Source organism: Serinus canaria, chromosome 24, assembly GCF_022539315.1.
Source record: "Serinus canaria isolate serCan28SL12 chromosome 24, serCan2020, whole genome shotgun sequence".
NCBI lineage: Eukaryota > Metazoa > Chordata > Aves > Passeriformes > Fringillidae > Serinus > Serinus canaria.
Genome location: NC_066337.1, coordinates 7,214,657 through 7,240,786, shown reverse-complemented (window position 1 = coordinate 7,240,786; position 26,130 = coordinate 7,214,657). Strand labels below are relative to the sequence as shown.

The 26,130-nt window shown below is 43.7% G+C and overlaps 1 protein-coding gene across 2 annotated transcripts in view; it reads right to left on the bottom strand.

The window, feature by feature from the left end:
* Positions 1-26,130, bottom strand: part of KMT2A (lysine methyltransferase 2A) — a 40,574-nt gene that overhangs the window by 13,335 nt on the left and 1,109 nt on the right. The window contains exons 2-26 of one of the 2 annotated variants that reach the window (XM_030232111.2): positions 19,892-19,961; positions 16,184-18,849; positions 14,738-14,915; positions 14,133-14,367; positions 13,034-13,098; positions 12,149-12,520; positions 11,463-11,536; positions 10,722-10,850; positions 9,754-9,867; positions 8,554-8,700; positions 8,205-8,300; positions 7,315-7,435; positions 6,461-6,574; positions 5,939-6,123; positions 5,207-5,380; positions 4,291-4,401; positions 3,981-4,054; positions 3,301-3,494; positions 2,886-2,992; positions 2,643-2,780; positions 1,965-2,123; positions 1,556-1,673; positions 1,398-1,476; positions 989-1,149; positions 172-357 (exon numbers count right to left, since the gene is read on the bottom strand). In XM_030232111.2, coding sequence (XP_030087971.1) covers positions 172-357; positions 989-1,149; positions 1,398-1,476; positions 1,556-1,673; positions 1,965-2,123; positions 2,643-2,780; positions 2,886-2,992; positions 3,301-3,494; positions 3,981-4,054; positions 4,291-4,401; positions 5,207-5,380; positions 5,939-6,123; positions 6,461-6,574; positions 7,315-7,435; positions 8,205-8,300; positions 8,554-8,700; positions 9,754-9,867; positions 10,722-10,850; positions 11,463-11,536; positions 12,149-12,520; positions 13,034-13,098; positions 14,133-14,367; positions 14,738-14,915; positions 16,184-18,849; positions 19,892-19,961 — 6,067 coding nt within the window. The remainder of the gene's footprint in view (positions 1-171; positions 358-988; positions 1,150-1,397; positions 1,477-1,555; positions 1,674-1,964; positions 2,124-2,642; positions 2,781-2,885; positions 2,993-3,300; positions 3,495-3,980; positions 4,055-4,290; positions 4,402-5,206; positions 5,381-5,938; positions 6,124-6,460; positions 6,575-7,314; positions 7,436-8,204; positions 8,301-8,553; positions 8,701-9,753; positions 9,868-10,721; positions 10,851-11,462; positions 11,537-12,148; positions 12,521-13,033; positions 13,099-14,132; positions 14,368-14,737; positions 14,916-16,183; positions 18,850-19,891; positions 19,962-26,130) is intronic. The other variant, XM_030232112.2, reaches the window with a different exon arrangement.

Below are 26,130 nucleotides of genomic sequence, written 5' to 3'. Positions count from 1 at the left end.
CTCTACTGTGCATTGTTAGAACTTCCTCTCCTCGACCTATTGCCATTTCACTGCTTTCTCTAGAAACAGTAAACTAAACACCTCATTCTGAAAGAAGCCAAGAAAGACAGGAACTAAACCAAAAATATTACCACAATAAACCTCAATCAAAATCAGCAGCACTAGAAATACCTGCAGAGGGTAACGGCCGCGAGCCAGGAGACCTCTGTGTGGAGGGGTAACTCGGCACCCTGATCCTGGGACCCTTTGAGACCACTGGATAGTAACAGGAACTAGAGGTCTGAGAATGCAAGGGACGATCTGGTGACGGTGGGTTTACAATTTCAGGTGTATTTCGGGTGTCTTTTTGTAGAATTTCTGTTGTTGTATAAAAGAGAAACAACAATATAAGCCATCACTGACCCCTAAAAGCTACAATCTGATAAAGTATATATTACTATCACGTTCCACTTGGAGAATCAGGGTATTTGTTAAATAAACACAAAGTCAAAGATCTGACATCAGATAATGTCTGATTTCTTCTTGTAAGAACATTTTCAAATATTTGTAGCAATTTCTCATCTTACACATGACATTCCACTATATATTTATAGAGTTTAAGATCCTATGTTAACAATGACAATGACTAGAAACATTTTAAAAATCTTTCACAGTTTTACCCTTGACTACAAGTAAGTAATTTGGAAATACAGAACCACAATATAACTTCAAAAGTGTACTGAATAAACCCCATATCACAGACCAAACACAGTCTAAAGTTTTAGATCACTAGAAGATTCCTGAGTTGTAGACTAGAAACCATCCCTGCAGCAGTGTTTGTTTGGCTCAAGTTTTCAAAGCAGCATACCCAGGAACTTAAAGTCTTGAGATGCTGTAATATGGAAGCCTGAATTGGATTCTAGCCCAAATTTAAGAGATTTGGTTTAAGAGATGCATTATGGCAAAACCATACAAAGAATATACTTCTATGAAGTCCTTAAAAGATTACCTGTAAGGGGAACTGGGCTATGGGCAATTGTTCTATTATCATCATGCTCTACAGTGCTGTTGATATCAGGTTCCACAACTGGAGGTCGGCACTCCATGATCTTGCAGGTATACACACAGCGCTTCCTGGCATCTGTTGTGCTCCAGTACACCCTGGAGCACCTGGAAGACAATTCAAACAAACCAATTTACTCAACAGCTGAGTAAACCTCATTTCTGTTTTAAATTCTCCATTTCTCAAAACTACATTGGCCAAAGCTCTCTTGGCAAAACACACTGCACACCCTTAAATCAGAGATTCTTCAACAGTATAGGAAAAACTACAGTCAATTTTCGCCTATGTTACCTCAGCACTTGCTTGACATGAAATATACAGAAAGACATTGAGTCTTGAAACAGCTTATACTCACTGATAGCCGATGGGAAACAACTTATCTTCACAGTCTGAGAGGTCATTCAGAATTCCTAAGCAGTCTATTGTCATTGAACCTGAGCAGAGAGAGGAACAGTTCTGTGAATCAGATTCCAGCACCAAAGGTGGATCAAGTATCCAGAGACTAGATCATACCAATCATCATGTGGATGTTCTCTGGTTCCAAGCCACTAAGAAATTTTCTTCTCAAACTTATCCCTTCAAAGTCCACAAAAACTCTCCTAAGAACTTCAAACCCGTTCTCAGGAACCACCTGGAACAAGAAGCAACGAAACTACTTGTTAATTATAGGAACCACCACATGTATGCTACAAAGTTTGTCCTACTTGAACCTTATTTTGGTCTTTTGGTTTTTGAACTACCACACAGCACCACTCACCAAACTTCCCCAGGCCACTTGTATTACTGACTTCGTTTTAAGAGCAATGCGGTCCAGTCCTCGTTAGCAAGAAACAAATTCAACATAAACTTCTAAAAAGTGCTCATAGTTACAGGCTAACCCCACCGTCAGAGAGTGAGGCTGAGAGTGAAAGAAGAATCTTACCTCCCCTTTGATCAAGTCACGATGCCTCTGGCAGTAAACTTTCTTATCATCCAGAAAGACACAGTTCTTGACTCGTGAGCACATGAAATGATAGTTACTGGTGCAGGAAGTGAGGCAGCAGCCTACTGTGGCACCTGACTTCTGGCAGAACTCACATCTCTGCAGAAGAGAAAAAAGAAAAAAAACATAAAATTAATCTCTTCTAAAACCAGACCACCATTGCTGCTGTCAGTTGGGTTTTTTTGGCACAGACAGAAGTTTAGAGTAATGCTTGATATCCGGCTTCATTGCTGCTCCATTTCCCTACAGTGACTCACACACACAAGCGAGAGACATGGAGGAGGAGGTGAGAGGAAGAATTATTCCTCACATGGAACAACTTTTTCATATCTCTACTGGTTCTTCCAGCCCTTTCCCAGACCTTCCAGCTTGTGCTTCATTTCCAGTCCTCACATTTGCAAGCTTCAGTTGGTCTCCATAATATTTCTGAACTGAGCAAGGATAAAATAACTTTCCAAATATCTTCAGTCAGTTCTACTATATATAATGTTAAAAAAATATTGCAAGGAAAGGACAGAGAAGAACAAATGCACACAAGCCATCTTTTATCTGGGCTCCCATCTTTGCTGATTCCAAATCAGCATGAAGTTTAACAAAATGTTCTTTGCTTGTACCCACCAGCTGCTTTCCCCGGATAACAGCCATGTGCACGTTTTTCAGAGAACCATCATCATCTTCAAACACTTCTGCTGACCACAAAGCACAGTTCACATGTGTCCATTCATTTTGGCCAATATAGAGAAGACGTCCAGCATCCTAAAGAACAGAAGGAAATGCTCTCTTCATATGTTCCAGAGGACACAGCAACGCACAAAACCCATCCAGAACTCCTACAGAAAGGGGAATTGGGCAGATACTCACATTAGCACTGTCATCACCATATTTCAGGCACAATGCACACTGCCTGTTGTCTTCCACATCTGGAGGTGGGTTCAGTTCAGGACTATCCTCTCTGGTTCTGTCAGAGCCTTAAGAGTTAAAAGAGACAACAATATTGAAGTTCAGGGCAGCAAAAATTCATCTGGACAGATTGTTAGTAAGTGAACACAGTACAAGAGTTTTGAATAGCCAGCTTGGAAACCAAAGCACAGGCCAGCCTCTGCACAACCTTCCTTCTGGGGGGAAAAGAGGTGGGTGCAAAAGCATTCTTGGGTCCCAGCTCAGCTCAGAAACATCTCATATGTTACTGCCTCTGAATGATTTCAGGTCACAGAGGTCCCCAAGACAGCTGCATTTCTCGGTTTGCGATTTGCAATCCTGACATCAGTTCTCTTACCAGAGATGGGAGGTGTAGGAGGATGTAGAGGAGTTGGTGAATCTGGCTCTCCAGGCCCTTTGAGTTTTGGAGCTGGAATGATTTTCTTCATCAGAGGGGGCTGTTCTGTGCGGTTGTTCTCTTCACGCTCCTGCCACTGAGCATAATTATGGTCGAGCGATGGGGGCAGCACCGCATTCGGCAACATACCACTGCTGAGATGCGGCAAGGAGTCAGTGTCACACCTGGCTGCACCAGAGGTTCCTATGCCCTGCCTATCTGACATCCACCCCAGCAACAACTCGGTTAATTACCTACACCCCATACATGTTCCCCACCAGTCACATTTTAAGGTTTGTGATGTGGCCGTCTGCTTCTCTGAAGGGTAACAGATGCAGGAGGGCTACCCCAAATGGGGGTGCTAATGTGAGAAGGAGAGGGAAGGAAGGTCAGGATTGACAAGCCAACACACAGTACACCTAGTTCTAATTAAGAATTTTGGTTACTCTGCTTAAAACAAAGAAGTGTGTACAAAACATGGGAATGGGATTACTGCGTAACTTTGGGAAAAAAAAAAAAAAAGGAAAAGAAAAAAGGAAAAACAGCAATTCCAACCCCGCAAACAGGCTCTTTCAATACATTTCGCTTGGCCAGCTGGCAAACAGCAGGGCGCCGCAGTTGGATACAGAACAATTACTTACTTGCTTGTTACTTTATTTGGCTCCCAAAATCTGGACTTTTTTACACTGAACCATGGAAAAACACGCTCCATTTGCTAAAGGAAAACAACATCCCATTAGAAAAGTTAGACAACATACCAAAAATGTCAAAGACGTTCAGCCAAGATGTACTGTAAATGCCCAACTAGTAACATTTCATTAACATTAACAACTCTGACAATGTATTATTTTATTCCTGGAAACACCCAAGCAAGGCTAAATGTGGTGGCCCTTTGGACACCAACATCAAGAAGCAGGGGTAGGATTTCAAAGTAACTGTAGGCCAGCTCACCCGAATAAAGAAGGACTTGACCATGCTGTTGGCTTTCTTAATCTCTGGCTGCCCGCCATCGGCATTAATGGCTGCTTGAATTATCTTCACGATGTCATCACTAAAATCCAACTGTAAGAAATCCACAGAACTTCACATTAACAGGATTGTCTTTTGCACAGCTATACCACCCACTAATTTTTTAAGACAATGTTCAAGTGAACATTCAGATGACTGTAAGATTGAACCAGAGCATCAACTTAAAAGCAGAAAGGGAGTTTGTGTGTGAAGAAGCAAGAAGACCTCTAAATTTGTAAACCAGCTGGCACAGCTGCTACACCCACAACTGTTCACTTCAGCTGACTGCTGACTGGATTTAAATCTGCTAAACTAGCTGTCTAACGAGGATTTGGTCAAAATCTGGCACCACAACATTCGCCAAGCACTTTGCAATAGACAGTGCTCCTCAAGATTACAAATTCTCTAGGAAAAAAAAAGGAAAAGGCTGGTCTATGCGAAGAGAATTTATTTGATCAACACTAGCATTTTTTGTAAATGATCCTGGAAGAGATCACCCCTCCGCCCATGAATCCTTAGTTTCCAGCTAACCAACTGCATCAGGGCTATTTGGCCAGACCTTCAGTCAGAATTTTCGTGTTCAGGATGACCTGAACACTTATCTACATAAATATCTGACTACAAGCAAACTGAGGTCTGACCAAGTACACTGCTGGCTACAGAGAGCGCCACAAAAGTGTCAATTACTTGTGTCTGGACCAACATAAGCTGGTGCCAGCCAGAACTATTTTTAGCAGCACGGTAACTTGCTTCCTTGTTCCTAAAGAAAAGGCTTAAGGTGCTCAGTTATGAACACCATATGTGATAACACAATTCACAGTGTCTAGTAATAGAGCAGAACATGACAACTTTGACATACCACAGAAATGTAACTTCCTTGATCCATTTTTCTTTTCACTCCTTCCAGATCCAGAGGTTGCTGCTCCTCCTGTTTACTGACTTCTGTTAGGACAGGAGGATCGGGACCCTCAGGAGAGCTTCTGGATGGGATACTCTCTTCTGTCTCAGGATTTAAATCAGGCGGTTTTGCTGCCTGTGAACACCAGCAAGGACACAGAGGGATGTTAACTATTGAAATGCAATTGCTCCTGATGATACTCTTCCAAGCCCATTTACTGGTCCAAAGACTCTTGCTAATGTGAAAGAAAGGAGGCCTGAGTTCTGAATTTCTGTCCAAAATGTATGGGCAACAAAGAAAAGCTCTTAAACAGCTTTCTGCTGCGACCTGTAAGGTGCACAGCAGGACAGAACCATCAAGCATAAGGATCAAACTCAATGTTCAAAAGTAATTTCTGAAGGCATATTTCCAGACAAAGATCCTGTTCTTCTGTCAGAAAAGCACCTTCATTATCACAGAGCCTAAGTCCTCCTATTCCTTGAAGAACTTTACCCTATTTTTCTTTCGGCTTCCAAGTTGTATCACAGATACCCACTTGTCTGCTTCCAAAGGAATCAACAAAAGAAAAAATATAACTAAATCACAGCACATGCTATTTCAAGTATGACGCAGGCACTTCTGTAGTATGAGGCACAGCAACACCTCAAGAACTCAACTGAATGCCAGATTAACGGTGTACAGGCTCCAGCTTACCTGTCGATACCGCAGTAAGTGGCTGGTGGTTCTGGAATTCAACAGGGCTGTTAAAACCTGCTTCAAGGAAATCTGCAGCTCCTTTTCCAGTGCCAAACGCCATTCTGCAGGATGCTGCTCTGTACAGTTAATGCAGGTGTATGCAACGCTCTCGGGCAAGTTGGAGAGTATCTCATACATTTCATCTGGAGATAAAAGAAGACAGGATAACCATCTGAACTGCTTTCCTGAAGGATACAGGAAAAAATCCCTGCCCTGCACCTGCTGCCTGAGACTTTTCATGTAACAAAAGCCTCTTGTACAGCTAACTGAGGGACACTGCCTTTGAGGATCCTGTGCTTTCAGGACGTCATTGGTATTAGCACTGGTTTACCTGTTGTTACTCCACAGGCATTTTTCAGGTAGGTCACAACATGTGAATGTGTTAAAATAATACTCTAGTAGAAAGGTCCAAGACTCGATTGCTTTGGTCTAATCACTGCCTCATGCTCTTCAGTACTGAGGGGACAAGGATTTCCTTACCAGAAAGGTTTTCACATTTGGAGTGGACCCAGCGGTCGCATTTCCCACACTGCATCATCTTGCTCTCGTAGTCATCATCATCGTAGCACTTGTCACAGAGAGGACAAAAATTTCCTGCAAACAAAACGGGATCTTATCAGAAGTCTGGATGGCAAACACACCTTAAAGGCTGTGTGGTTACTTACTGAGATGCTAAGAAAGCAGCTCCAAACACCCCTCCCAGTAAACTGGAGGCAGAGTTCCCTTCACTGTTACAAGGCTACAAGAAATAACTTTGGAAGACCATTATCTACTTTAGAATTCCACGGCTGGACAGTCATTGTTTGGGCATGGCATGGCTAACAAAATACTATACGCAAGAGCAAAATGAAAGGACAAAGATGACTAATAGGCAAGAAATTACGTGGAACATTCAAGACTTTCTATCCTAGGATTTTTCCTCAAAATGTCCTCTGAGGTTCAAATGCATCATGTACAGCAACTGACACAAGGAACAACCACTTTACAATAGAAATTTTGCTTTTAAAAGTGTTTTAAAATGTCTTTTCCTCAACTGCTATTTGAAACCCTGGGCCAACAGGTATGTAATAATTCCTTTATATGGCACAGTGTTTACATACTGAAAGCTCCAAACCCTTACAATAAAGCACTGGTGACTTTGGTGAGCCACTGCACAGTGTAAGAGCCTGGCTCTGAACTGTTACGTGCACTTTCAGGCTTGACCACAACCTGCATTGCTGCCTGGACCATGCCAAGCTCAGGTGTCATGCTAGCCCTCTGCGCACTCATAGTGGCTGATTCAAACCCAAGCAGCTGAGAAAGCTCCTGCTGTAAAGAATCACAACTATAAGTACCTTTAGCAAAGAGTTTGGCACAATCATGACACAGGGAGAAGTCATGAGACCACTGTGCATCCCATCCTTTGCCCGGTGTTGTTGATCCACAGCTCTTGCAGCGAACACATTTGGTACATATCTGGAAAAAGAATTCATTTGGCAAGAATTACTTGCTTTTATCCAGCAGTTGCTGTGCTTTCCACACATTTCATAATTTTTATTATTTCATGAGTGCAGAGATGTTACCCAACAGAAGAAGGAGTTTTAAATGCTGAAACTTTCACTAAAGAGAACCGAGCTCACTTCCTTCACGGTAAGATGGTGATAATACAAGAAAAAACACTAAACCAAGTCACAGTATAGTTTTTTTGTCCTCCATATTTGCGCTAAAAAAAAAACACCTTTCCCTCGCCTAAAACAGACATAGTTGTGGCATTTTTTCTGATTTGAAATATACAGTCCTATTTTAACAGTTTTTAAACTCTGTACATTGTAAAAGGAAACGTACACCAAGTCTTAGTAGCAAATACACTACAGGCACTTAGAACAAAAGCTTGAAAGACACAAATTAGCAAATTAATCCAAATTGTCTCTCAATACTGGTATCAACAGGTTTGTTAACAAACACTTCAATTTTAAAGACGTTCTTTCATGTTATGGCACTATGACCAAAAACCTTACTCACTACAACTGAAAAAACGGGTAATCTCTCTAACAATTCTGCTTTCTCAGAACATCTTATCAACCAGCCACCTCACTACTTCCAAATGTACCTTCTGATGCAACAGGCACCTTGCCTTGAAGAGATGAGGAGCTACATCAGAGCAAATCACCTGCAGAGTTCTGCTCCATGGCATTTTTATCAGTCAACAAATGAATTATCCAAAAAAGAAATTAAAATCCCTCACCCAAACTTTCTTTTTCTTGGTGGGTTTTGTTGGGTAGTTTGGGCCCAGGCACTCAGGGTGATAGCTGTTTCGGCACTTGTTACACTCCAGCAACTGCTACAGGAAGAAGGGAAAAAAGCATTGGTACAGACCCCCTGCAAAGGGATGCAAAATTCTGGACTTTTTAATTTTTTACTGGATCCCCCATTCAGGTCATGAGGAAGAAGCTGCAATGGAGCAACTCAAGAGGCCTCCTCCCCAGCACACAGAGAGACTGCTCCTGGCACATGCTTGCTGGCCGACCCCTGGATCCAGAGGAGCCGTGGGAGCAGTGGGGGTGCTGCTGGGTCTCCCAGTGGTTTTGGGGTACCTTGGTGGCCTGGTGCTGTCTCCCACAGACGTGGCAGAACTTGCAGCGACGGCAGCACCAGTTCTCCAGCTGATCCTCCTGGGGCCGCTCGCTCTCCTCCAGGCAGAACTTGTGGAAGGGCTCACAGCAGACCTGGCAATATACAAACTGCAAGGGGGGAGAGGCAGGTTTTAGCAAAGCAGAAACTGCTCCAAGCTCCCAAACCAGCCCGCTTGTGCTCCGAACTATTTTGAATTCTGCTTTACAACTGACAGAACAAGATTTAGGAGGGAAACTGTATTTCAGGTAACCTAATAGTGACTGGACACCTCACCAGGAGCCTGGTACCTGTTAACTAGGTGCTTTGAGCATTGACAAATGCCTATAGGGCTTTTCAGGATCTCCCTCCCTCACTTCCTCCATGTACTACAAGCCAGATGCACCAGAAGACACACTTGGTGCATGAAGCAGGGACATGCAGAGCAAAGGGAGTCTCTCTCCCTCTGTTCAGCCCACTCCACCATTACAAAGATCTTCTAATTTCTCTGTATTCTGTACAAGAGTGGTCATATCAGAAAAACAATCATCCTTAGAGCACAGACACTGCAGGCTCACAGGGGACATGGGAATCGTTTGTCCCCTGGGGGCCCCTGACTAAGAAGAGGATGACTCCAGGCCCCACAGGGCCTTCGTGGACCTCAAATGCACTGATGTCCACATCCAGAACTTAACCCCCTTTTCCCCTGTCCACTCATCAGAACCCAGGCCCTCCTAGACCAATAGCACCCAAGTCAGCTGGTCTGAAGATGCTGAGAAGGCACCTATCTGAACCTGGAAATGCATTTAACACATCTCAATCCAGCTCTTTAGGCAGTGTCAGAACCTTTCCATTTTATGTTTCTCTAACAGTTTACAGCTCTTGGCAGGTATGGACACACCTGGAAAAGTCAAGGCTGTCTAAAACCTGTCAGCACCATTGGGCAGTCGTTCTTATTTCAGGTTAAAAGAGAGCAAAGCTCCTGCTTTACATCAGATGTGAGTTCCCAAATTGATTTTAAATACCTTGCACTTTAGTATCTTGGGACAAATTCTAGCAAGGACAGATTTACCGGTATTATTTTAATTTCTTCTGGATTAAGGTAATTATATTTTTTATTTATTTATTTTTGTAGCAATACAGTGCTGTAATTAAGTCATCAACAGCAGAACACAATGCTTTACCTCCACATGTCCACTGCTGGCACAGAGAAAACACACCACCCTGGGAGTAATAGGTACCGAGGTGACGATGCCTAACCCACCCATCTCCCAAACATTCTCCACTTCACAGTCCTCCTGAAAGTACAAAAGGACACATCACCATGCAGAACAAGGCAACACAACATCAGTACAAAATGCTCCCGCCAGTATTCAGTTCAGGGCCTGTGATTAAGATGCCTCAAACTGAAATAATTTCAACGTCTACCTCAGTTTACTTTACAGTGTATTCTGGGAGAGTCACACCTCGGCGCTGTTCCTGCCGAGAGCACTCAATGGCATGCTAGAGCCTTCCTTCTAGGGAAAGCAAACCTAAGGGACAGGACAAGGCTTTTCACAATTGCACAAGTATTACTAGAAGTGAAATTTCAGAAGAATTATACTTTATTAAAGCTCCATATTTGTATAAAACACTTATGAGATCTCACTATGATCTCCAGTATCAACACTTATAGATGAACTGAAAAATTATTAGGAAAATATTTTATTATTATTTCAACACTGTTGTTCAAAAAGGTACATTAATTATCATTTTAAAACCCCAGATATACCCCAAACGTTGTGAATTACAAGTTACTAACATTTTCCCCAAATCTTGTTGGCTCAAGTTGTGGTAAGGTTTTAAAGTTCCATCTTAATGGAATAATTCTTCATAAACCTCAAATTCTTGCTCATCCTCACACATTGACAGTTAAGGTTTTAAAGCTTTAAGTGTCTCTTCATCCAGTACTCTAATTATAAGAAAAAAAAGGCATAACAAGCTTTTAAAAATCAACCAAGTGACTTGTCATGAGGCTCCTATTTTGGCGGTTCCCTTCAAAAGGTACCAGACACACAAACTCAGCAGTTATTGCCAGCACTTTCAGGGGACTCTAGTTCCAGTGTCTGAAAGCCAGCGGACATTCAAATACTTAAAACATTTTGTCCTCTACCTTGAAATCCACTCGGATTCTGTGGACTCCATCTGTAGGTGGCTTTTGCTTGGAACTGCTGCCGTTAGTCAGAGTGCTGAGCAAGTTCAGTGTGCTGCTCTCTGGCTTGCTTAGAGGAGGGGGCTTTTCCTGGTCAAGCAAAGGAGCCTGCATTAATCCCAACTCTGGACGTTAGAACTCAATCAGCAGTTACATCCAATACCATAAATAATTTACAGACAAACCCCCAAACCAGCACAAAATTAGCAAGTATTACAAAGCTGCAGGGAGGTGACCATTCTACAAACCATTCCCTAAGAGCATTCCATATGCAAGTACACTCCTAATTCCATGTGCTTTACCATCACATTGTTTTTTCATCAAAGCATGGGTTGGTGTTTGGATGCAGTGGGGCAACTCTGGGTATAAACAGGCCCTACTCACTTCTCTCTCAGGTTTACTTAGGATAATTCTTTTTTTCCATGATCGAGCTATTTCTGAGACAAAAGTAGTTGCATTTTTTATGGAAAAGCTAGCCTCCACCCTCCAACACACAAATCTTAGATACCAAAGTAACATCTGAGCTGAATCTTAGGTGTAGGCCGTGGTTTTTGCTATCCACATACTGACACAAGGGAAAGCCTAATATCTTTAAGAACCAAATAAAAAAATCTGCAAAGGCTTAAGCAATATGGTTCTACTTTCTAGACAGAAGTTCCAGGTGCTTGAGACTTTACTGACTGTATAAAAAACAGTATTCACCTTTTCTTTTGGTTTCTGTTTCACAGGGAAAGTTGGACGGGGAGCAATTTTTTTCTGTTTGCTTTGTTCTGTGCCTAGGAAGGGGGGGAAAAATTATGAGTATTTCAAGTAACTAACAGCCACCTGTAGAGAAGAAAAGGGAAAAAAATCAGCTGGGTAATGTGCGATGAGTTTTAGACTAGAACTTTTCCACCCTCTTCTGTGGCTGCACCTCCCCAGATATGAGCAGTTTCTTTGAGGCAAGACTAGAAGAGTTTGCTCAGCACACAATCTGGAGCATTGTGAGTGCAAAGCCACAGAAATCCCAGAGCTGCCTGGCTGGTGACTGTTCACATTGCTCTGCACTTCATACAATAGTGGACTATACTTTTGTACACAAGATTACATCCTCCTAGTTTCACATTCAGAATGGGAAGTTGACAGACTTAACAATTCTGAAAATACACTTCAAGACAGCAACAACTATACAACTCAGGAGTCCCAACCAGGACAGCCGTCTTTCTCCCTGCCCTGACATACACTGTGACTCAAGAAAAAGGAAGCCAGTTCTAAGCAAAATTTCCAAAATAATCTGCTGAGATTTCAACACACCATAAAGCACTCACCGGGTTTATAATGCACCAGCTTTTAGAAGTATTGTTACTTAACATGACTCAAATGTATTGAGGATAAATAGTCCCATTTACCTATTTCTGGCTGGGGAGTCTGCTTTTTCTTGGGCTCAGAAGTGCTAAGTTTAGGTGCTTCTTTTTTCAAAGGTCCTGAACTTGGTGGCTGAGGAGGAGGGAGCTGGACTGGCTGGGACATCTGCTTGCCAGTCTTTCTGGTACCAGACACAGGGACCTGTTTGGGCTCTGACACAGGAACGGAGGAATTCCCATCCTCATGCTTTTCCTCAACAGGCTTACGGGCAGGCTCACTGCTCTTCTTCCCAGAATTGTCTTCTCTTGGTACAACAGCCTGAGGAGTCTGTTTCTGTCCAGAGTCCAACTGGTTTTTTCCAGAATGGCTTTCTTTCTTCTCATTTGTCTTGGATTTCTTCTCTTTCTTTTTTGCAGCTAAGAAAAAGAAGCACAGATAAAGCAACACAAACAAAATAGTGTGACTTCAAATGATTTGCTGCTTTCCTAAAACAAGGACACTTTGATTCAGAACTTTGCCATTCTGTCATACCAAACAAAAAATTGTACTCAAAAAACAAACTTGGTTTGTACTTCAATCCGTTTTTTCTCACACCTAGGGCCCCTATTTTGCAACAGCAATAAGCAACACCCTCCTGCAGTAACACAGATTCAGAGCAGACTTTGTGAGGAAGGAAAAGGAAGCAAAAGGAAGGAAACAAACCAGTCCAGTCAGCACTAGTCCAGTGCTGAAAGACACTGGCATGTGCAGTGACTGTAGTACTCACACCTCTCCTGCCCCTTGCACCTGCCACCAACAGTGCAGGCAGGTTGGCTCCCAGCAGAATAACCTTTATAAGCTCAGTGTAGCTAAAACAGCACAGAGAGCAAAACCTCTGAAAAGAAAAACTTCTGTCTTGTCCTATACTCAAGGCAAGTCTTTTAGCCTACCTTTAGCTTGCTTCTGGAGATAAGCTTTTGAAGGCATCCACTGTAGATTCTGACATTTCCTCATTCTAAAAAGAAAGAACATGCCATGAAATCAGAACAAAGATACAGACATCAAGATGTGAATACTCAACATCAAAAACTGAAAATAACATTATCAATACATACATTACTTTTGTTCAGACAAAACCAGATACTTTGGCATAGGACTGGATTAGGGAACCAAGACTTTTGCTAACTTTATTCAATTTTATTCCCTATTTGTCTTATCCTTGGCATAAGATGTCTTCTGTAGACTGGGCCAGGCTTTGTTTCTGCCTCCAATCCTGCAGCAGGGCCTGTGTCTCTGAAACCCAGCCCAAAGCCTGGGCAAAGCTGCTGAGAGCAAGACTCCTTCCTGTCTGCAGAGTGTTCTCACACAGCAATTCTCACAGCAAAGCTTATAAATAGCTTTTATACCACAACAATCTACTGGTGCCACTTTAGCTGCTGCCTTTTCAGACAGTTTATCTAGTCCGGTAAAATCAATTTAATACTGCAATTAATAAAGAAAAAGGTTCAGTCTAAGTGATATGTATAAAAAATGACAGAAGAAATCATGGAAGAGTGGTATTTCTTAATGATATCCAGAGACACCAGTGATTCAGGGTTAGGATCTAGAGACCCTAACCCTTTGACACACAAAGTACACATAAGCTAAATAAACATCAGCTTGAAAACACAAACTCTTCATGAATGCAGTCTAGGAGAGTAAGAGATAAATATTTATGTGCATATTGCCTTCCTGGCAAAATCCTGAACTGCCTAACAAAAGCCACATATCTTACAATGAACAAACCTCAATATTCTGCCACTTCCATCAAACTGAGGAGAACAAACTAGAAATGAACTCCAGAGAAAGAGCTCATAACTACTGCACCTCAAATTGTGGTCTTGACTCTCAAACTGTTTACAGTCCCTTGCTTTGATCAAGCTTCAGACCAGGTCAAGCTCAGTCCAAGCCCATGACACAGGGCAAATCTGCTGTTCCTGGTCCAGAGAGTGAGTACACTTATCCCACTCAGAGCAGGGATTAGCACAACAGCTTCTGAGACACACTTACTTGCAGCACTGCTTCTTTATATTGCGCCCACCAAACTTGGGTTTGTCTAGACAGTTAGTGCAGACCCCACAGTCCTCTGGAACCTGACAGCCCGAACACTGCCCACAGCGCCTGGAGCGCCGGCCCTTCTTCACCGGCGGCTCTTGCTGTGCCTTGTTTCTGGTGACCGGCTTAATGGGCTTGATGGGTGGAGCAACAGGTTCAGCCTCTTCTGAGCCAGCTATCGATGACTTATCTACCAAAAGAACATTTCTAACATTAATTTTCTGATGTCAAAGAATGATTCAGGAGTGTCTAATTTAGCCCATGAAGCCTAAGTTCATCTGCGGAGCCACACAGGTGCTTGAGATTGTGTGCATACACATGTGTACACATGCATATGCACACACACCCCTCGGCAGAACACAGGTTTGGTGCAAAACACACATATTTAACACAATTCCCAATAGCTTAAAGGATTAACCCTGTTTGACTGGCACTGTAATAGAGCCCAGAGCTCTTTAACATACTTTCCCTTGTTAATCACTTGAAGTCCTCATTTGAAGCAGTCACCAGAAGCTGACTTTGTATGGACCCACAGATGAAAACCAGAAATCCTAACTCACCATCATTCCCCATGGAAGACAGTATCTTCTCCCGCTCTTCCCATGGTAAGGCACTCAGAGTGGGCATGTCATCAGGAAACACTGCTCGCTTGCGGCCCAGTGCGACAGCTGCTCTCCTGCAAACGTGTTTTATTCGTGGTCCTCGGACTGACGTTTCTGATGAATCACTCTCTTGCCCCTAGAGTTCAGAACAGGAGAGCAGACAGTATTCCTTAGAAAGTTACCAAAATGAGACTGAGAAACATGCAATAGAGACTCCTAAGCAAATTATATCTTAGCTTGCAGGTTGTAAGAATCAGGATAAAAACAGATTTGGCCTTCTAAGTCTCAGTTATCCAAGAAAGGATAAACGCAAGAGAACAGGAGTTTTGACTCAACTGGAATTACAAGGTGAGTCTCCATCCACTACTGGAAAGCCAACTTGCTCATACAGCCACATTATCAAGGCACTGACATTAAAAAAAATCAGAGTACACTGGAACTGGAGCAGCACTTGGCGCTGATTGATCCAGCAGAAGCCAGTAGTAGATGAGGCTGTTTGAGAGCTTTGCAGCTGCTGATGTTTCAGATAAGGGGTTTGGGTTTACTGAGATGCTAAACAAATGGAGCATTTTAGTGCAATTTTCCATGTTTTGGTAAGATTCTGGAATATATCCCACTGAAATAACTATCCCAAATAAGCAACTGTGAGAATCTGGGCTTCTGCTACACCAGGCCAGTCACACAGATGCATGGGCATCTTCATTTCAGAAACAAACAGCTGGAGGCTTCTCCATTTCAAATATGTACTAGCGATTTTCAACACTAGTGCTGTTACAAAAAGTAAAAGTTTAAATAAAAAGTATTCCCTGAAAACATATCTCACCTCCCTTTCTGGCAGGTAAAGAGGACTGCAGTAAAGGGGGGTTTTGGGGTGGGGAAGAGGGAAAAGAGCAAAGTGGTAGGAAGTAGTTCCCCAAATCAGATGAAAAATTCCAATGGATCTTCCTCCCTCCTATAAGTGAGAGATCACTGCATAAAGTTAAAAACCAGAAAGATCAAGAAACAACTTTCCTTCAGAAGCCAACTTTATACTCATGAAGGGCCCCCAAGAAACCTTGAGGCCAAGACACTGCATTTTGCTGGAACTGCACTTTTCGGAGTGAGTACTACTCTAGATGATTGTTTTGCTTAGATTTGTTCAGAGAAACCCAGTAAGCAGCTATACTGCACTGGTCTCCAAAATGCATGCAGCTCCCCTCTGAGCTGACTACGCAGCAGCTCCCTCTTCCCCTCTGCTTCTGCCCAGGCCTTCTTGTTTTTGGGTAGTTTGCCATCTGTTGCACTAACAGCTGCTTAGCTTGGCACATTAATTCTTCACGCTCAGTATACAAAAGCTATTTGTGACTTTCAGGACAAGCTCAAATATGCACTCTAGCAAAAAACGCAACCTGGAAAAAGGAGTACCTGTGCTTTTGGCTGATCTGCTTGTTTGAGGGACTTGCTCTTCTCAATCTTGTACAGCTGGGCTTTTGCCTTTTTCAGAAGACTGGCTACCCTCTTGTCAGTCATTGGCAGTTTGTCTGCTTGAGCCAACATGGAACTGATGGAGGAAGCAGAATGTTTAACAGTGCTTGATGAAGGAGCAGAAAGACGGAGAGCTTTTTCCTTCTCCAAAGATGGCACAGTAGGGCTGAGGTCCAGGTCTGATTTGTCCAGCCCCCCTCTACCTTTCTTGGATGTTTTGGTTTTGACAGCTGTTGTATCTATCAGAGCAGCAGTGGAAACGTCTGCCGTGGGATCTACGGCTGTAGACTTCTTCCGCCCGGCAGTTTTTTTGGCAGACGATGATGCTGCAGCATCTTCGCTGACTTTTTCTTTGGGCATTTTACCTACAGGAAACAAAGCAGTGCCACTCTGTATTTCTGACCCTTTTCTCCTTTTCTCTTTCTTTGACTCTCGTTTGTTCTCCTTTTCTCTCTCTCTGTCTTTCTCTCTGCTCTTGTCCTTCTCCAGGCCTTTGTCAGCATCTTTATCTTTGGAGAGCTCTTCTGCTGCCCTGTCCTTGTTTTTGCCTCTCTCTGTCTGGGGACTTGATGTGAACCAGGGGAAGAGAGGAGCAGGGCTACCAGATGAGAAAGGCTCTGCTGGAGCACTCGTCTGCTTCCTTGGTCTCTGGCTTCTTTCTGCTGATTCCCCAGACTGCGATAGGGAATGGGAGGGAAAAGTAAAAGTTGAATTTAAGGCACTAGTGGCAAGAGAACTAACTGAAATGCTAGTTAAAGAGGAAGAGACAGAAGACTGTGGGGTGAGAGTTGACAGGTCAGAGGTACTAAGCCTTCCGCTCCTCGTCCTCATGGAGTGCGAAGGAGATCTGGGTTCTGATCGGATGGGGCTGAACGCTTTCCTCTTCCGCCGCCGAGAGGATGTGCCTGTGGCAGAGGTGCCTGTGGTAGTGCGCCCGACTGACGAGGGCAAGGTCACAGACTCGAAGATCCGGGAGTGGGCCTCACTTGGTGTGAATCGTGGCGCTCGCAGCAGAGGACTTCTCTTGTGCATATCAAACCTGGCTCCAGAGTGAAGTGAAAAGAGACGTGTGGGAGCTGTCGCACCTGGTGTTGAGAAGCCAGATGCAAAGCCAACATCCTCCGGTGTTAGCGGCGGGGGTCTGAAGTTATCAAATATCGGTTTGCGAATAAGACCCTCTTTGGCATATTTTGCTGATGAGAAGTACTGAGGCTCTGACCTGGAATGTTTCAGGGAAGTCCACCTAAATGTTGGCTCTCGCAGAATTGACTTTCGTTTCTCTTGCATTGGTGCAGCAGAAGCAGGAAGAAAGGGTGAGGCTAATGGTATGGTCGGAGGCATAAGCCAAGGGGTATGGTCTGAGATGCTTGAAGCAGGCTGCAGTGGTGGGGGGGGAGTGAGCAAAGGGGGAGGAGGAGAGGAGGAGGACTGCTGCTGTGGCATACTTGGTAAGGCTGACAGCTTTTTTGCAGTCCTCTGGCCAAAACTTCTTTCTGATATCGAAAACCTTCTATTTCTCCTATCACTGTTATCGTTTTCAGGGGACTGAGAAACAGGCAGGGGAGTGTGAACTTCTGGAGTATTGCTTCGCTCCTCAGAAAGCATCTGCATCTCCTCAGAAGCCTGGGAGTCTGTAGATGTATCCACGCTGGGGCTGCTGGACCGTGAGGAATCTGAAGACATCTGAGATGAATGTTGAGAAGCAGCACTGGACTTTTCACTGGAGCCACAAGATGTAGTGCTGAACCTGCTGTTTGGTGTGGATTCTAGTCTGGATATTTTAATAGGAGGATCGTAATCTTCATCCTCAATAAACCGTTTGGGTGTTTTGATAATCCGTGAAGAGATTGCACTCACAACTGGCATGATGAACTGTCGAATATTTTTGAGCTGTGTTCTCCCCATCCTGCCCTGCAGTTTGGCTGCTTCTTTCTCAATCTTTTTTTGTGCTCCCTTTTTAGCCCTCTGCAAGAGTTGCTTAGCAATCGCAGCATCCGTCCTTTTGGTGGAAGGTATAATCCTGACAGGCTTAATTCTGCGTGGACTCTGTCTGACAGCAGCCTTCTCTTCCTTCGTGAGAGGTGGTGTGCCATCCTTTTCTTTGCGGATCCTCTGGGGCTTCTCCAGCTGTGAGTTTATGACCGAAGTTGAGGAAGTCTTTAAACGTTCAGACGATGGTGGCCTGCCTCTCCTGCGCACAATCTGAACGGTCTTCCTCCCTATCTGAAGTTTTGCCCCAGGCTTAAATTTTGATTTCAGTGGGGAAAGCTTACTAGTTCTTAATTTCTTGATTTTAGTTGCTTGCTGAAATGTAGTGGATGGCGATCTTTTGATTTTTTTTAGACTCTCTTTTTCTTCTTTGCTGCCCTTCTGAATGTCCGATGTGTCCTTCTCCTGTGACAATTTGAACTTGACACTTGTAAGTGCTGGAGGTCTTCCACGTCTTTTTTCCCCACTCTTCGACTCCTTCTTCTTTACTTTTTCCATGGATGTGGTTTCAGACTTGCTTGAAGGGGAACACACTGATGAAGAGTCTGACAATACAGCTGAACTTCGGTCAGAACTGCTCCGGGGCCTCCCGCGAGGTTTCCGCGGACTAGATTTAACTGAGAGGGAAACAGAGAATGCAAGAATCACATCAAATTTCCCCAAGTGTGGGATGAGCATTACCCAGGTCAAACAAGTATTTACTCAGTATCATTCATGCTGCCCATATATTGCCAAAACATTTCACATAATCAACAAATAAAAATAGTTTTGGCACGACATGTAGAGAATACCTTCCCAACAAATGTCTTTTCACACATAAAATACCACGCAGATAACTTGTTTAAAAATGCAAGCTAGTCTTTTCCCAACAATTATATATGCAATTGCACAAGCCAAGCACAAACCTCCTGCTGGGAGGGAGCAATAATTCTCAAAGGCACATAGTACCTTTTAAATACATGAATTTTTACATATTTTTTTTAAGCAGCTCACAGCCAGTTGAAAGAAAAAAAATCCTTCGAGTGCCATCCATCTGCACTGCTAAGGGAGAGGTCAAGAGAGCAAGAACAACCTACACAAGGCTGATACAAGACAATTTACTAAAAACTGGTTTTAGCTTTGAAACACAGTTAATACTCAGCACTGACTTGGAGCCATCAAGCACAAGACTTGATTACCCATCTTGACCCAATGCATTTCACTGCACTCTCACCAAGTCCAGCTATTTCGGTTCTGGATCTTCCCTTGCACTAGCAAGGTGCTCCACCACAGTTTGCTGTTGAAGCCAAGCTGAGCAGATGATTATGGCGGAAGAGTGGAGCGCTCTGGTGAGAGCATTTATTAACAACACAGGCAGAAAGGAGTCTACTGAAAGATACTAAAATAGTCAAACCAGTTTCAGACCCTTACTCTTTAAATAGCTGCCTCTCCAGAACACTGACATGAGGTTTCAAATACTGGTTTCATCAGTATAAGCCTTTCACTCAAACTTTCCCTGCTCCTTTACAGATCAGACATAGAGCATCCAAAAAACTAACTGCATTAAATCTAAAGACTGGTGTTGTGGATGAGATTTGATGGAACAAACTGGAGAGGCACAGCAAAATCATCACAAAAGAAAACAGAAAGTCAACACCCAATCCTGCAACTTGAACTTACCTGTGGGGGACCTGGTGGGACTTCGTACTTTGACTTCTTCATCTGAACCAAAACCTAAAAACTGTTCATCCTGCAATGAGAGAGCAGATGGAAGTTTGAGGACATGGATATTAATGTTGAAATGAACTCCACTGTGAATGAAGCACAAAAGGATTCTAGAGGATTTCCCTTACCCAGAAGATACTGGCATTTGCTCTTTGATCAAAGAATTGCTAAAAAGGAAATACAACTTGCAGCAGAGATGACAAGAAATCCAGAAAAAGCAATGATAAAGCAACATAAAAGAAATAAAATTATGCCAGAATACGTTGCTTCTGCCTGAGACACCTTGCATCACACACAGAACCCCTGAAGGCCATTCCCAGAAAGGGAGAAAGTAAACTTCAGTCCTGCAGCACTGCAACCAGAGCAGGAGAGGCAGCGGGAGTGCCCAGCACCCGCTCCCAGCACTTCGGATCACCTCGACATGCCTGCCTCTGCTCTGGAGCACGTGGGCTACAGCAGGATGCAAACATCGCTGGGTGTTGCAGCACTGCCTTTGTGGGCGTGGGCAGGGAAGGGGTCCCCAGCCCTGACAGAGGGAGAAGCTGTCAGCGGAGACAGATGTGGGCTGAAACCCAGAGAAGGCACTGAGAAATAACAAATACCTAAGAACAGTCAGGTTTAGAAATGCGGAGGGATCAGATGCTCACCCTGCGCGATTTCGTGACTTGCACTGGCCTCCAAGTTCCTGTGGCTGCTACAGATCTTTTCTTCATTTTGTTATTCTGGGTCCTAAAGTCATTATTATTTTATCTCTGGCTACTAAATCAGTACTTGCCATATATTTGACATTCACTTGTCAATCCAGGACTACAACTTGCATTATTTTCAAAGTGAGCTCTGTTATCTTACTTTGCCAATGTAAGATAAATTAATGTTTCCAACATTAATACTGGCTAAATAAAATGTAATGTTTCCAACATTAACACTGGCTTTGGCCCAGTAGCCTGGGAATGATAATTTTTTCCATTTCTGACCAACCAGTCACCAGAAGCATCTACAGCAAAAAGTCTCCTTCCACAAAACAATCACTTCTGCTTCATTTACAACCACAAGTAGTATGACCAATATGTTATTTGTGCTTGTGTGTTTGGTGACATTCCTGAGTGTACTGGTGACCCCAGAACAGTTGCTATCACTACCTGAAAAGGCAACCCTGTGACCTGTCAGAGAAGATGAAGAAAGCCACGAAGTATCACTCAGCATTTGCCAGGCTAAACCATTCAGTTGGCCATCACATGCCAAAATGCAGCTTTGAGGCAAACTAGGCAGGAACAGTCTCTCTCTGGTTTTTCAGAAATGTCATGACAGATGGAGAGTGATTAAAAACCATGAAGATTTTGAACATGGCCTCATTTACCTGAAAAAGAATAATGCAATGAAAAAAGGGTACTCAGGATTATAAATTAAAGGATGAGGGAAGGCTTGCCTCATGCCAAACATGAAGACTAACCAAGCAGGCATGTGGTGATCTCTCTGTGGGCAGCACATACATTTCCCATTCACACATTACACTATCCCAACCGGGTTCAACTTCAGAGTTGAGCACAGATAAAGAATGGCTCTTCCTGACGTAATCCAGCTACTAGAGAACAGAGAAGTTGCAAGCAAATGTCTATCACAATGCTCTTGAGCAATATTACTTTTCAAAGAATTTTCAGTTAAAGATCTCATAGGAAAATCTACCTTCAAAGGAGAAACTATCCTGCCGGCACTAACTGATGTTCTGATCTCTGACTGAGGAATAACAGTATAAACCATACCACTATGGATCTGTGAGGTTGCATGGGGCTCTAGACCAGCAATGCAGTCGCTCCAATCATCACCTGAAAAAGTTTATTTTACAATAGAGTCACCTCACCAATGCTGTCCTTCTCATTCCCCATCCTTGGTTTGGCCTAAGTTAGACAGCACCTCAATTTCTTGGAAAGGGATAAGCTATTTTTAGAAGCTCATTCAGATGCCTGCTTAGTGACTGCAGCACAACATCTACCAGACTCCTCTGCTTTCAACAGAGTAAACACCCTTGGAGGTTGGCAGGTAGTAACCCTGAGACAAACACCGGGTGTTGGGAGCGGAGCAGAGTCTGCTGGGAGTTCAGGGAGATGCTTCCCAAGCCACTACTTGTGATGCAATTCAATAATAAACAGCTGAGCACTTGGGGTGATCATCATGCACCAAGTCAGATGAGGGGACATTTGTCCTTCCATTGTTTAATTCAACTAAAGCTTTGACCAGGAGTGATGCACAGACTTTGCTGGGGCTTCACCTGGGAGCAGCACTGACCTACAGAGAACATCGTTAGATCCCACAACAGCTCTTGGCCTGGTCACCCCACTGCAGTGGTACCCTCAGGCATCACCCATGGCAATACAATGGTGATTGGGGCTGCAGCTTCCAGAGTCCAGTTTTTTTAGAACTAGAAAGAATATATTTGCCCTTTATGGGGCTGAGGCTCAGGGCAGGTCTCACAAGTGTGTTACTTAGAATACAGATCTGTTTTGCGAGAGTCCTGGTTCCAACCTGGATGAGAAATTCTGACTTATGCTTTCCAATCTGAATACAGATGAATGCTTATTAGAACATCTGAAACACTCTCATTCTGGGCACAACAAGCTTTCAATAATACCACTTCCAAGGAAGAGTCAGTCAAACCACTACCTACAAAGATACAGCTCCACAACTGCTGTATGGATGCATTAAAAAAATCTTTTGGGGTGGTAAACTCATCTTTCACTCCTAAACATATATTCCTAAAGAAACAGCACTAAAGTCAAACTATGCTCTGTAGCTCAGCTTGGGGGGAACAGCTAACCCTGCTCTGGGAATTTTGTGGTATCCCTGAGAAGTGATGAACCACTGACTTGAGGAGTTACCTGTTTCCTCCAACATGGTGCTGTGAAACCTGCAGTTCAGCACTCGGGTGCCAATACAGAAGTGCATGGTCAAGCACTGTTGCAAGTCTGTCACAGGAGCTTTCCATCTGAAGAAAGCACAATGTCCAAATGCCCCTGGAACAAACTCACCAGTGCACGGCTGCTGTTCTGAAACTGCCTTACCTGCCCACTGCTGGTGCCAGTGGGACGAGCCACATCACCTTCCAGTTGAAAAGTTTCCTGAATTCCTAACAAACTTCCCAAAACTGCTCTTCTGAGGGTTTGGAGCACTGAACAAAGCTGACCAAACCACAAAATCAGAAACATTTATTTTCAAACATCTGAAAAAGCAGCACCCGAATGTTCAGGAAGGGAAAGTGCATGAAGGAGCCATCTCTTGGGCCATGATCTGCATCATCCTCACTCACCATGTGTCTCTTGTCAGACATCAATACCTACAGCAGTCCCCTCCTCCTGCATGTGCAGTAACTGCCTCACCCATGACAGGAAAGGCTCGACACCTCCAACTCACACACTAAACACTCAAGCAATCTGGCAGCGACCATTCAACCTAACACTACCTGAGGAAATTTTGAGGCAAATAGAAGAAATTATCTGTACTTCCAGCTCAGGTATGACCCTGGCAGCAGTATGGAAGCTAATCCTTACCCCCAGGACATGGATCTGGTACCATTTCCAAACATTCCAGGCATCGGCAAACGTCCACATCTCCAACATTCACCTCATAAAACATTATGCCCCAGGTATAATCATGGAAGTGCTACCAGGGACACCACCATCACCACGACATCCAACTGCCAAACTTGAGCTTCTGCAACTTTCAGCCAATACAGATTTATGGAGGTAACTGTCAGCACGTATCCAGTACACTCTCAACTTTTACGTCCCAAACCTTCAATCCCCTTCACAGATGAGCAGGAAACTCCAAACTGACAGGCAGAGCAGATATTTAACAACTATGTTTATGCTTCTTTTATACCAAATATTGACATAATGAACAAGAAAATGCAACCATATTTTTCTTGTTCCTACAGTACCACTTACACCAAGCTGAAAGGTTAGTACACAGTACAAATGCTCCTGTTCAACCACTTACAGCTTCACTGTGCAAAATGTCCCCCAGCAATTCTTGTGGCGTCAAAATTGAGTATCAGAATGTGGCTCCTTTAATGTGAGTTGGTTTCAAGATAACTCAGTGCAAGACTGAGCTGCAGCAGAAGACAAGGCTTTTTACAAAGTGACCTCAATCTGAGGAAAATGCCCTGACACCCCAGAATTCAAGTATCTTTTAAATGAGAAATGCAGTTTGCTATGTACTACAAAACTATCAAGAAGATAAGGGAAAGACTGAGTCTAATACTTGTTCTGGACAACATTACTCCTGCATCTAACTTGGTGGTAATAACCAATTTCAACAGGTACCTACACAAGTGCAGACAAGAACGAGGTAGAAAAAAAACAAGCATGCGAAGTAGAAGTTGTAAATAAAAAGGTAACACAGCTTCTTCCTCTGATTGCCACTGGCTCCTCAAAACAAGTGCTCAGAGTTTATCCCTGATGAGGAATAATGGCAACTCGGTTGAAGACTGTAAGTGGCTTGGCTCAGGAAGGACCCTCAACCTTGTGGAAAAGAACAGCATGAGCGCCAGGCAGTTACTGAGAGGACATGGTGAGCCCTAATATGAGGGGGTCTTCTGGAAGCCCCCTTCTAGAAGAACACCTCCCCCAGAGCAGCTACCACACAGCTACCAGAAACTGCACCATTCCTGCACTGCACACAGCTGCCCTCTCCTCTGGAGAGACCACAGGCAGCACCCATGAGCCGCCTGCCTACATGTACCAGAGCCCTTTTCACACCCTCACCCCACCTCACAGAGAACTTGTACTGCAGGACAGAAAAAAAGCAGCCTCTGCTGCAGGTGACTGTAATCTTTGCTAAGACTATGATGAGTGCACAAGTTACCAGCCAGGAGAACTATGTCCTTTGATGCAAAAATGTTGTTTCTTGAGCATCACCAAAGAAAAGGAATCAACTGGGTGAGTTAACTCAATCTGATCGTTTGTGAGGATTTCCTCTGAGTATGCCCAAGAGTACCAGCATGCTGCAAATCCAGAGAGAGGGGAAACACCTGGGGTCTGCCCCTTCCTGGCTCATGAGTGGTCAGACAAAACAGAGCCTACAAACACCAAGCCACAATCAATGTTTATCATTACTTTCTACTGTATGCAATGTTATTAGAGAAAAGCTATTGGCAGCTAAGTAGAAAAGTGATGTAATGAGTAGAATTCATAAAATCCAGGAGACCCTGTGTTAATCAGCTGCCACACCTACAATGCATTCAAGCTATTTTACTTTAAAGCAAAAATACCCTAAAGGCTAAACTCAAAAAGATATCTCAAAGATGTTTTAGGGCTTTTTTGAGATGCAAAAATATACTTGAAGACAACTGGAATTAAACAAACCACAGCCCAATGTCATCTTAGAAAAAAAATTAAGAAACAAAGCAACTTGTCTCCCCCCACATGAAAAACCTCCTGGGTTATTAACTCTGTGGTCAGCTTGGTTAGCCAGATCTCAAGTCACTTCTCTCCCTGAACTAGCACTGGTGAGATATTAACTGCTTCCCAGAGGACTCCATGAATTCCATCAAGCCATGTCTACTGCAAACAACAAAAAAGAGAAGTATCCCAAAGTGCACCCCCTGAGATGATGGTGTTAATGAGAGCAGTGTGACTCACACCCCGAAGTCTGCACAGGTGAGGGCAGGAGTGTCCCCACACTCAGCTCTGCTCCTGCAAACACAACTCAGCTCCTCCAGCATCGCAGCCCGCGGGAGCTGCCACTCTTCAGGCAAGGAACTCCTCCAGCTCAGCCCTGAGCCAAGAGCTCCACTTTATGGCACTCAACAGAAAATGCCAAAACCAGGCCAGAAAGACACAAGAAAACTGTATTTTCATGTGTGTTTTAATGAACTCTGCCACGGCCAGTCGTGGGAAAGGAAACAACTAGTCTTTATACAGACAAAATACAAAGATACATTCACCTACCCTACGTCTGACAACCTGCCTGGAGAAGAGGAGACAGAGCTGGCCCTTCAAAAATCTATAATAAATCTCTCCTGGTAAAAAAGACCTGGGGAAATCTCTTGCAGGCGCAAGGATGCCGCTAAGGAGCGAAGCAAAACAACTGGAGGAAAGGAACGCTGCAGCTCGTAGTAACACACCCCCATCATGTCTTCCCTGTTCTGTCAATAGGTGGGTTGTTGTCGCACGCCCACTCCGGCTGCCTTAGAAAGGCTC